The following is a 12,084-nucleotide window of genomic DNA, read 5'->3' as shown; positions in this document are numbered from 1 at the left end:
AAAACACACACAGTCATCTATTAGAAAACGATTAATAGAGAAGAATACAAGGATGGGAGGAGGAGGGAGTGATTTCCTTATCAATTGCTTGCGTTTTGGATCCATGTTTTAGCTACTTTGCTGATCTTTTTAAGACATGAATAGGAGTGTATTTACATTCATACTGAACAAATTTAAGAATTTTTTCCTATTCAATGATAGACATGTATTGTCTATCAGCCCATTTTCATCTTTATGATTTATTTAAAACCAGTTGGATGTGTTTCCATTTCTCCATTTACACACATCAGTTGGTTCAGTTATAAGGCTGCAGGCCTGTTGGAATGTATTTCGTCTCTCCTCAAAGCCCTCTGGGAAAATGTCTGAGTTTAGTTTTAATATCTTAAATTTATGTTTTTAATCAGGGAAAACTGTCAGTTTTTCTCATAAATTTCTGACTTTTTCACATCAAAAGTTGTTTGGTGTTCGTTTACCCCTGATGATTTATTTTCCTTTCGTCTACTAAGTTCAGGTTTTTCTTATCAACATGCAAGAATCTATTGATGGATGTTAAATTTTTGTGGCCCAAAAAAACAAAAAACACAGAAAATGATTTCATTTCTATTTCTTTTTTTATCGCTGCCACAGACCTGTAAAGAGAAGTAACACCACCATGTGCCACACCTCTAAAGGTCATGGCATGCATGTGTGTTTGACGCTTGAGTGCTTGCTGTGTGTGTGTGTGTGTGTGTGTGTGTGTGTGTGTGTGTGTGTGTGTGTGTGTGTGTGTGTGTGTGTGTGTGTGTGTGTGTGTGTGTGTGTGTGTGTGTGTGTGTGTGTGTGCAAGCCACAGAGTTGTGTCGTGGGCTGTTTCTTGCACTCCACAGATGTGGACTGCAAACATGCACATTAACCTCTGCAGTTGGAGAGCTCTACTGTCAAAAAACTCATGTTACAGTGAATATTCATGTTTGGATTCTTTTCAGGCCCGCAACAAGCAGAATGGAGAGCTGGCAGCTATTAAAGTCATCAAGATGGAGCCAGGTAAGAATCTTTCTCTGACCCTAATCACCTCTGCTTTTTAATATGATCTAAAAATCTGTTTCTTTTTAACAGTTTTAAGTGTAATTAATGTTTCTTATTTGCTTGTTGGAAGGGAAGGTACTGCGTCTTTAAGAAAATTTGAATTGTGTTGCAGCTTAACCTGCATAAAAACCTCAAACTCGTTCTGAACTCAGTGCAATTTTTAGTTTCTATTCTCAGTTTAGTTGAAATAGAAACGCTTTAGCATCTTCAAACCTTGGAAGATGTTTGATTTTTTTTTTATTCTCTTAGTCGGACAGGCATTTAAGACAAATTGCATCATCAAAATGGCCCAAAAGAAGCAGAGCAGTTGCATCACTTTTCTGCCGAATGCATCTGATACGGTGCTCAGAGTGGAAAAGCTCAACATGGCTGCCGACGTTCGTCATTTCAACTCAGATTCTTGCAAATTGCCAAAAAGTATCCAGAATTAAACTTTAAATCTGGATCAAAATTTAATTTATTGGTATTTTTAGAACCCTTTTTATGCTTACACAAATATAAACTGCAATAATTCAGATTATTGAGTTTGAGAAAAAAGGCTTCAGGTTAATTTTTCAAATTATTATGCAAAATATTGTTGCATATTTGTGTGAAAATATCAGCTGATTTTAACCAATGCTGTCCTTTACTTTTCTTATTTTCTATCAATATTTTTCATGTTTACTTTTTTCTCCTTGTAAACCCAACGGATCAGAAATATTATTAGCATTCAGAGGGAAATGCTAATAAAGTATCTATTTTGCCATGTTAACATGGCAAAATCATAATAAACAAACTGTTTTGCTGTCTGATTATTAATCTGTTAATGCAAAAAATAATCTGCCCTTCACTGTGTTTAAGTCCAACAGGAAGTTTAGAGGTTTTCACTTGTTGTTGGAAATGTTTTTTAGTTTCATACAGTTTCTTTGCTACAAATAATCACTAAATAAATGCTTTGTAGTTGAATTTTCAGCAACAAATTGTTTATCTTCTTATACAAAAAGGGAATTAAATTATTCATTTGCATTTTTAATGGGTTTTTTCCAATGTTGTGTGAAAAGATTTAAAAGGTTGAATGAAAAATCTGCAGAATTTGACAATAGTTTTATCCAATGAATCGATTAATCATCAGAATAATCAATTAATCATCAGAATAATCGATTAATCATCAGAACTGTTTTTGTGTTAACTTGTAACAAATAGTTTAGATTCATCATATTTTAACTCTACTATTATGATTGAATGTTATAAATGTGTGGAAAATGATTTTTAAAAATCAGTTGTTTTACTTTTTATTTATTCATTTTTATTTTTTTATTTATTTTTTTTGGTGGCAGAAAGTTGTCACCCGTATTTAAAATCTGAAAACCGTTTCCAGTGGAAAAAAAGGCCAAATCTGCTTCATAAATAAATATTTCAGGTGATTTCAGGCAAAACTTTGCATAAAACTTCAGAACTTCTTCGACCTTCAGACTCTTTGATTTCTTCAGGCTTCCCAGAAACTCAAATGCACTGAAATGTTAATTTGCTGGATAAAGAAGTTTATTTCTACTTCTAGATGAGATTTTGCATCAACATTTTATCGAACCATTAAATATTTTGGGTTATTTTCTTTACTTCCAGAAACTAAAATCCACTAAATTCATCCGCTTCAATTCTGAGAAGAAAACCTGAGAAATTAGGAAATATTGAAAAAAAATTATTTTTTAATAAAATTCTCTGTAAATTAAGTGATTCATATCCCTCTGAGTTTTTATTTTGTCACTTTATAACATGCTGTGCACAACATACTGGCATTAGCATCGGTTTAAATTGTTTTATCTTTTCATTTTGATCTTGTCATAAGTCCCCCACTGAAACTTTGCATCTCTTTGTTTAGCAGAAAATGACAGGATGGAACCACAAGTTATATTTTAATATCTATAGAACTTGGTGAAATAAAAAGTTTTTGTTGAATCTTCAACCTTTAAAAACTTTACACTGCAAGAAACATTTTCAAATATTTTTGTCTAGTTTATAGTGTAAATATTTTACTACACTTGAATTAATACAAAACTCAAAAGTAACTTTAGAGTTACTTTTAGCCAGATAGAAGAGCTTGTTTTAAGTAAATAATTTACTAATATTGATGAACAAAAACTTATTTCACTTTTAATATGGGAAAATATCTTGTTATACCTTATGACATCTTTATAATATAATATAATATAATGTAATATAATATAATATAATATAATGTAATATAATATAATATAATATAATATAATATAATGTAATATAATATAATATAATATAAGTGAAATTATCAATATGAAGGATTTCTTTTGTGAAAATAAAATCTTTTATTTTGTTGAAAAGTTATTTGTTCATTTTCTCTCATTTCAAGTGTAGTAAGACCAGTTTACTTACACTATAAACTAGACAACAACACTTGGTAATATTTAGTGTTTTTGCAGTGTATAATGGAAAGAGGGTGCACTTTCCCCCCAGGCCTGAATGTTGTAATCTGTAAACAGGAGGAACTGTGGTTGGAAAAAAAACCTTCCACCCGCGCAAAACATGAGAAAAACATCCGAGCCCTAAACAGAACGTGACTCATGGTAAACAAGTTGTAGCCCATCGGAATGACTCACCTGTTGCCAAGCGGACAAACGAGAAAAAAAAGTCTGGGTGCATTTTATTTTGAAAGCGGCTGTGTCTGTGTGTCTCCACAGAAGACGATTTCTCCATCATCCAGCAGGAAATCGTCATCGTTAAGAGCTGCAAGCATCCCAACATCGTGGCGTATTACGGCAGCTACATACGGTTGGACGTCTCCGTTTCTCCGTTTGCTTATTTATTTCGAACGCAGTCGCTAACTTTCTGTCTTCCTGCAGAGCCAACAAACTCTGGATCTGCATGGAGTTCTGTGGCGGCGGTTCCCTCCAGGACATCTACCACGGTCAGACTTTTTCTGTATTCACTCCCTTCTTTGTTAAAATATTCTTTTAAAATCCTCCAGTAAGTCTCCAAAAACATTTTTTTCTAAATAAATAAAGAATAGATTTTTATTTTAAAGAATGTTAGTATTACTGGTTACACAGGTAAGCATTGGCGACATTATGCATGGAGGAAAAATTTAAATCCAGTAATTAAAACTAAAAAATTTAAACAAAACCATAATTAGTTGAATTTTCCACAAATTTAAATGAACATGTTTATTTTGTGCAGTGTTTCTCTAAGGATATTGTAGATGGGACAGAAAGGAGAAGGAGTTAATTTCCCTCTAAAAACTCAGAAATTCTATAGAAATCTTGAAGGAAAAATCTGAACATTTTAGAGTTTGAAAAGTTGAAACTTTTCAGCTTTAAAACTCAGAAATTTGTACAAAAAAGTTGATCTGTTAGTTATAGTTTTTTTTTTAAGCAATTTTTCAGCTTTGCCAAGCTTGTTTCTAGAACATTTCTGAAATTAATCTCAAAATTTCAGAATTTTTATGTTTTTCTGAAAAAATTTTAGACTTTTCAAACTCAGAAATTTCCAAGTTTTGTTCTGAAAGTGTCTGAGATTCTCAAAAATATCAGAGTTTCTGGGCGGATATTTACTGTTTTTTTATTTTATTTTATTTTTTTACAGTTTTTACAGTTTCCCTGATTCACATTGTAGTTTGTTTTTATTACTAAAATCAGTTTTTTCTACTGCTATTAATATTGATCTTTATCCTGGTGATCAGAAAGAATCTGCCAATATTTTTACTGTTTTTCAATAAAACTGAACACTTGAATTTTTTCACTTTGTAAATGTGTCAACAAACTTTAAATTACTTTTTTTTTTAGTTTAGTTCGGTTTTTGTTTTTTTGTTTGAAGCCTGCAGCACATCTTTGCTTTAATGCTGAGGTTTTAATTGACTCCAGTGTTGAACTAAAACAGAAATCTTTCATCAAAATTAGATTCTGTGTTAATAGTTTGTTTTTTATTCATTTGGAAACAGGTGCAGTGGATCCCCACCTGGTCAAAACCCCAAACAATAAAAAAACCAAAAACTTTTTGCTGTTTTCACTAATTGTAGCATTTTTCTTGCTCTTACTTTCTGTGTCTGCAGCATTTTTAGTTTGCATTTGTTTTGTTCATTTGTCTTTTCTTTGATTTCAGTATTCTTCATGTATTTTATTTTGAAGGCCATAACGGCTGCGTTTGGTTGTAATGATTAAACATGAATGCTGTCCTGCAGTGACCGGCCCTCTGTCCGAGCCACAGATCGCCTACATCTGCAGGGAGATGCTCCAGGTAACCGCTCTGTTTTCCAGGTTTCTTTGCATATTTTTAAGGACCTTCAAAGTAAAAGTCTCCTGTGTTTGTGTGAGCAGGGCCTGGACTATCTGCACGCACAGAAGAAAATCCACAGAGACATCAAGGTCAGCCGGCCGAAACCGAGACAAAACCTGGTTCTGTTCACCTGAACATGCAGACTCCTGCACTGCAAAAACACCAAAACTAACAAAGTATTTTTGGTTTAATTTAGTGCAAATATCTTAAATCAATTGAAATAGACGTTTTTTAATCAATAATCAGTGATTATTGACTCAAAATAAGCTCCTGTATTTTGCTGAAAGGTTTCTTGTCAGTTAGTTTTTCTCATTGTGCAAATCTAAATAATTCCTCAACTAGACTAAAATATTTGGTCAGACTTTGTGTTTTTGCAGTGCAGAACTTTTTCTGGAAAACACTTTTTCTGCTTTTGCAGAACTAGATTGATGACAGTTTCTGTTTTGAAGTCCAGAAATAACATTCCTGGTAAACCGTCGGGTATCTGAGCTCCAGCTAATCAGTCTCCAGCTGTCAGTCGTGTGTTTTCGCTCTCCGCCCTGCGCGGCTTCGCTGACGGATCGCCGGGCAGATAGAGGGAGAAGCTGTGAAGCATAGAAAGGTTTCTGTGGTGCAGCTGCTCTCACATTGCGTTTCTTTTCCTTGCAGGGTGCCAACATCCTCCTGAATGATCAGGGCGAGGTCAAACTGGGTAGGTGGAAGTTTGCAGCGTCTGCAATGTCGCGGTGTGGTTAGCGTGAGTCACTCACCGCCAAGGTGGCAGATCTCATCACAACACCTTTGCAGCCTCGTAAAACTGTGGCATCACTTCAAAAACACAAACATTTACAACTGCTTATTTTCACATCGCTTGAGTGAACGCTCCAGCCCTCAGCAGCAAGAGATGCTCAATAAGTCGCATGTTTTCGATTTTAAATGTCTTTTTCTTGTTTCTGTTTAATTGCAGCCGACTTCGGGATCTCGGCTCAGATCACAGCCACTCTGGCTCGGAGGATGTCCTTCATCGGGACGCCGTACTGGTGAGACGCGCCGCCGCCGCCGTTTCCTCCTCAGCTCAGATCACTGTGAATGCAGCGTGTTGCTAACTGTAGTCTCAGTTTATTACGAAACAAAACAATGATTGTGCAAATCAAGCCTCAAATGAAGACGCCCACCTGGAGGCTTCTTCATGGCTTTTATAATAATTAGAAAGACAAATATAAACCTCAAACTGTTTAGTTTATATTGCAAAAAGCTTGAAAAAAGTCAAAACTAACCGACAAGCAGACGCAGATAGTTACTAGTTACATTTACATTTCTGTAAAAAATTTACATTTACACTGCAATATTAAGGAATAATTAACTTGAAACAAGCTGCTATTTGCTGAAAAGATAAGTTAGTTTTGTCTTAATTCAACGATATTAAGATATTTTTACAAGAATCCAAAAAAAACTACTTGGAGATTTTTGTGTTTTTCAAAACTGTTCTCCCTCCTGTCCTCAGGATGGCGCCAGAGGTGGCAGCTGTGGAGATTAAAGGCGGCTACAACGAGCTGTGTGACGTCTGGTCAGTGGGAATCACCGCCATCGAGCTGGCAGAGCTGCAGCCGCCCCTGTTCGACGTCCACCCCCTGCGGTGAATAAGCGCTCGCACTCACAGCAGGAGGCCGGAGGAGCCGCCGGTTCCTGCGATGGCGCCCTCTGCTGGGCTGGCGCGTCTGGGAAATCTGCAAACTCTTCCATTTCTGTGGTTTTTAAGTTTCTTATGTTTTTTTTTCTCTCTCATTTCTAGTGAAAAGTAACTTACAAGTAACTTTCCAGCTGATTTTAAATAAATAATTCATTATTGTCGAAAACGTTCAAATTGCTGAAGGATATTAATTGGTAACCTACGGACTCTGTGCCGTTGCCTAGCAACCAATTAGCTGATTGTTTCACTTATGAAAAGAGAAAATATCGTGTTGTGACTGGAAGTACAACTTTTCCATGAATATTAATGAATTATTTATGCAAAATAGGATTTTATGTCTTCCTGAAAAGTTTTTTGTAAGTTAAACCAACAAAACTTCAAAAACACAAAATCTTACCGATACTTTTTAAAAATCTAGTTTCTAGTGTAAATACAGTTGGAATAATACAAACTGACTTATTAGTAAAGACTTAAGAGCTTATTTTAAATCTAATTCATTAATATTGATGAAAACGTTTTAGTTCTATTGGCAGATTATTTCACTTTTAACGAGTGAAAAATGTTTTCAGTGAAATAATCATCCAGTGGAATTAGCATTGTTTTAAAAAAATCAATATTAAAAAATTATTTATCACTGTTGGGTAATGCTAAAAAGCATTATAAGAATAAACATGTTTACAGTCAGTGGAAGAGCAGAATTATTACAAGAAAACTATAAAAAGGAGCATAAATATATCCAGCTGCCATCAGTCACACCACAGATTATTTAAAGATTTCCGTTGTTTCTTCTTTGTGCAGACATTTAATCGTGGTAAATGTTGGCTCTTGTCCATCAACTGCTCCACTGCTGATCATTAACAGAATCTGACTTTTTTTTTTATCTGCCTGAAGCAAAATGAGCTGCAGATAATTTTCTGAAGACACAAAGTTTCTGCTGGTTTGTGTCTCATGGATCTGTTTTCGTCCCTCCTGCAGCGTCCTGTTCCTCATGTCCAAGAGCGGATACCAGCCCCCGAAACTGAAGGACAAATCCAAATGGTAATCTTATTATTTATGTCATTAAACCTTGATTAAACCAGATAAAAAAACAAAAGCAGCAGAATAATGGGCACAAACACAAAATCTTATCTGGTATTTTTGTCTAGTTTTTAGTGCAAATGTCTCATTTCATGAGGCGTGAACGCTACGCTAACTCTGGTCCTACAAACCTCAGTCTGGGTTCGGCTGAAGTGAACTCTGGTTCGGACCAGAGGCCGCTCCAAAAACAGGAAGCAGACTACAGCGCAGGGCATTCTGGGTAAAGCTAACCAATAGAAACACGATAGCCTTGAGCTAGCAGGAGAAATGGCTCCTCTAGCCACTAAGATCTGGTGCCATTCCACTTTTGTTTGTTTTGTGAAGTTGTGTGAGGTTTTCCTGTTGTTTCCTTCAGTCACAGCGCCCCCACAGGTGAGGAGGGGAACAGGTTTCTCAAAGGGTTTGGTTGGTTTGAGGAAGAGAACCACAGCAGCTGCAGGTGGAACCAGTGTTGCACCGAGTCTGCTGGACTATTAGTGTTGTTCCTTTTTATTTCAAACATCAGCCGCAGCGGATGGATTTGATCTGTTTGTGCTTTTTAAGGATCGGTTGGTCCCTGATCTCACGACTCGCTTCCTGCTCACAGGTCGTCCAACTTCTACAACTTTGTGAAAGCCATGTTGGTGAGGAACCCCAAGAAGAGACCCAGCGCCGCCAAGATGCTCTCAGTGAGTTCAGATTCATCCATGCATTCATTCATCCATTCATCAGGTTTATCTGACTGCATCACATTCACCTACACTGCAAAAACTCAATTAAGACAAAACCGACTTACAAATATCTTGTCAGCAAGAATTAGGAGTTCGTTTAGAGCCACATTTGGCCCCCACGCCACACTTTGAACCCCTGATTTACTGCTAACCTGCAGCTTTGGTTCCTCAGATCCTCTGATGTTTATTTTTTCTGTGCAGCATCCGTTTCTGACCCAGCAGTGTCTGAAACAGGAACTGACTCTGGATCTGCTGGACAAGTTCAAGAATCCTGAGAAACACAAGAGCTGCGTGTCGACGGAGGACGACGACATGGAGGTCCGGATCAGACGCTGGGATGAAACACGCCGTCCTCAGATTAGCTGATTAGCTCCTTCCTCTGAAACTCTGTGCGTTTTCTGCTTTTTTGTTTCATTTCTTTGTCACTGAAGGTGGCGCCTCCTGCGTCGTTAAGAAGAATCCAGTCTATCAACAAACACAACCGGGCCGAGAGGACCAACTCCGACATCAGCTGTAAGAAACCCGCTCTGCTTCGTTAGTGTCACTGGAAGCCCATCTGGACACATTTCAATCGTCTTTGTCTGATCAGTCGAACAGATTTACACTAAGAGGCCGATGAAGACCGGATCGCCAAACGTAACGGTACGATTCCAGTTCCAGTTTCTTTATTCCTCGCCTGCTCCTGCTCTGACTGTTCTTAAAGGGCCGGTTGCGCCAGAATATATTGATCAAAACTGATAAAGTATCAGGAAATAGCTGTCCCTGTAATCAATGTGTTTCTTTAAAATTAAATAATATTGATCAGTCCCTCCACAATTTTGCAATTGTTTTTGTGATTTTTTTGCTAATTAAATTTCTGATTTAAATTTCGCAATATTTGTGTCTAAAAATCCCGGCAAGTTTTTTGACTTAGTTTCTAGTGTCTTAAATCAGTCAAGATGACCTTATAAAGTAACTTTTAGCAAGATGTAGGAGCTTATTTTAGATAAATAATTCCTGAATGTGGATAGAAATGTTCTAGTTCAATAAAGTTTAATCAAACATTTTGGCTTTACAACTTGCATCTTCAAAATGGCTGCCAGAAATCAAAACGTTGACGTTGGTTCACAGCTGTGACTTTGTTCTGAAGCAAAAACTGAGATGTAAAAATAAAAAATTGAAACAGAATATAAAGATATTAACACATTTAAATTACACAACAAAATCTATTTAATGGATAAAAATGTAACTTTTCATTAAAAGTCCACTTTAAGTTCATGATGATCTGGTGTTTGCCCTTCATCGGACGGTCCAGAGTCATTTGATGTGTTTTATATGAAACGTCTTTTTGTTTTCACAGTTAACGCCGTCATCAGGATCCACAGGCAGCATCAACAGCCCGCCCAGGTAACCAGTTAATCCCATTAAATCCCACATGACAGCAATTCATCTGCAGCAAACTGATTGACCTTTCACCTCTCAGGGATCAGGACTCGGACTCGGACGACTACGATGACGTGGACATGTGAGGAAATAATTAAAAATACGTTTTTAGTCTTTGGGTCTTTAATGATGTTTTTGGCTGTAAAATCATTTATATTTTCTCTTGGTGGCTTCAGACCAACGATGCAGCCGTCCAGGTGAGACCAACTAACTTTCCTTCATGTTTGTTTTATTGCTGCATGATGACAGAAAACCTTTGACACAGAGTGTTTATTTAATTATGAGAATAAAGTCACATTTTTATGATAATAAAGACTCAATATGACCAAAAGAAAAGTCTTATATCATTTTATGACAATGTGATAAAAGGTCAAGATTTTCCTAATATGTAACTTAACAAGAAGCTCAACGTTCCTCATTTATATATTTCAATAAATTCTCATAAATTTGCAACTTTTGTCTCATATTATTACAACTTTATTGTCTAGTTTTTTCTTTTTTTCTGATAATATTTTAACGTTATTCTACTTTTCTCTTCACTTGTCACATAATGATGAGTTTGGGCCTCTGCCTGTTTCCCCCTTCACTCTGTGACCTTTAACCTTTAGGTCAATATTGTTGCTGTTCAGAGCGAGACTCCGTCCAGATGCCTGATTTTACACTAACATGAAAAACAAAAGTTGATATGTCAGCCAACAGTCACCGTTCTCCGGCGGTTTTTTACTTCACGCCGATGTTGCGAAGCATTTGCGATAAATCGTAACGTCTTCGGCTTGTTTCCAAGGCAACTAATGACGCAGCTTTCTCTCTCCGACAGCCTCATAATGCCAGACGATGAAACTCCTCCTCCGCTTCCTCCAAAGGTGAAAACCGGCCCAAAACGCAGAACGAGAAATAAACCTCTGACGTACAAAACATCACATTTTTCACTTTCATTACTGAAGATTCGTTTAAATACATGAATTTAACAAAATGGTGTCAAATATTTTGTGCTGCAAAATGTTCTTGCTTGTGCCGCTGTCACTTTAAAGATATTCATAAAAGTTTCTAGGGGTCACGAAAGGTCAACCAGAGTCTCGACCTTCAAATCAGACACAATTGGCGTCAAAACCGTTTGTGCCGCTTTTGCTTTGAAGACGTTTATGAAGGTTTGAAGGTCAAAAGGTCAACCAGTCGCTCCACATCACTCACATCAAACAACATTGTTGCCTAAAGTGAAGCAAAAAAATGTTCATTTGCGCTGCTTTTGTTTTCAAGATGTTGACCTTTCATGACCTCTGGAAGCTTTTTTATCTTTTAAATGACAAAACAGTTTTACTGCAGAAATGTTTGACTCCAATGTGATTAAATATAAAGAAGTGTGGAGGGACAAACTTCGCTGAGCTGGTAAAGATGTGCATGGAGAAACTAAGTGCACCATCAGTGATCAAATGTAAGAAAAATCAGCTGTGAGTCGAAGTGATGAAGTTTGGGCGTCATCAGCCTCAATCCTCAAATGTTCAATGTTGTTGAAACCAGTAAAAATCATCGATGGTTTCGCCTTCAGGACCGGTTCTTCTGTCCGGGGCCTTTACGTTGTTTCTGTCGATCCGTTTTCCTTCAGCCCAAAGCCCGGACCAGTTCGGAGGAGAGCATGGCGTCGGAGGACGACCGGTCGAAGAAACTGGGCTCCCTGTGTCCCCCCACGCCGCTCATACGGACCTCCAGCGGGACGCACGTCCGACCCACGCCGCACCCGCGGGCCTCACGGCACTCAGGTGAGCCGAGCCAATCAGAGAGGAGCAAACGTCCAACAGGTGGATGGAGAAAAAGAAAAAGAGAAGAAGAAAATAAAAGAAAGAAAAGGAGGAAAAAAGG

General features: G+C 37.1%; 1 protein-coding gene across 3 annotated transcripts in view; it reads left to right on the top strand.

Moving 5' to 3' along the window:
- Positions 1–12,084, top strand: part of LOC129359246 (mitogen-activated protein kinase kinase kinase kinase 5) — a 37,844-nt gene that overhangs the window by 17,418 nt on the left and 8,342 nt on the right. For all 3 annotated transcript variants that reach the window (XM_055028735.1, XM_055028734.1, XM_055028736.1), the window contains exons 2-19: positions 966–1,023; positions 3,759–3,849; positions 3,921–3,985; positions 5,255–5,310; positions 5,391–5,438; positions 5,998–6,040; positions 6,296–6,368; positions 6,833–6,964; positions 7,994–8,056; positions 8,682–8,763; positions 9,007–9,123; positions 9,237–9,318; positions 9,395–9,447; positions 10,145–10,191; positions 10,268–10,309; positions 10,404–10,424; positions 11,045–11,090; positions 11,831–11,984. In XM_055028735.1, coding sequence (XP_054884710.1) covers positions 966–1,023; positions 3,759–3,849; positions 3,921–3,985; positions 5,255–5,310; positions 5,391–5,438; positions 5,998–6,040; positions 6,296–6,368; positions 6,833–6,964; positions 7,994–8,056; positions 8,682–8,763; positions 9,007–9,123; positions 9,237–9,318; positions 9,395–9,447; positions 10,145–10,191; positions 10,268–10,309; positions 10,404–10,424; positions 11,045–11,090; positions 11,831–11,984 — 1,273 coding nt within the window. The remainder of the gene's footprint in view (positions 1–965; positions 1,024–3,758; positions 3,850–3,920; positions 3,986–5,254; positions 5,311–5,390; positions 5,439–5,997; positions 6,041–6,295; positions 6,369–6,832; positions 6,965–7,993; positions 8,057–8,681; positions 8,764–9,006; positions 9,124–9,236; positions 9,319–9,394; positions 9,448–10,144; positions 10,192–10,267; positions 10,310–10,403; positions 10,425–11,044; positions 11,091–11,830; positions 11,985–12,084) is intronic.

Source organism: Poeciliopsis prolifica, unplaced genomic scaffold, assembly GCF_027474105.1.
Source record: "Poeciliopsis prolifica strain line A6 unplaced genomic scaffold, Auburn_PproV2 SCAFFOLD004, whole genome shotgun sequence".
Lineage (NCBI taxonomy): Eukaryota > Metazoa > Chordata > Actinopteri > Cyprinodontiformes > Poeciliidae > Poeciliopsis > Poeciliopsis prolifica.
The sequence above is the reverse complement of the archived record's forward strand: the minus strand, read 5'-3'. Positions and strand labels throughout refer to the sequence as shown.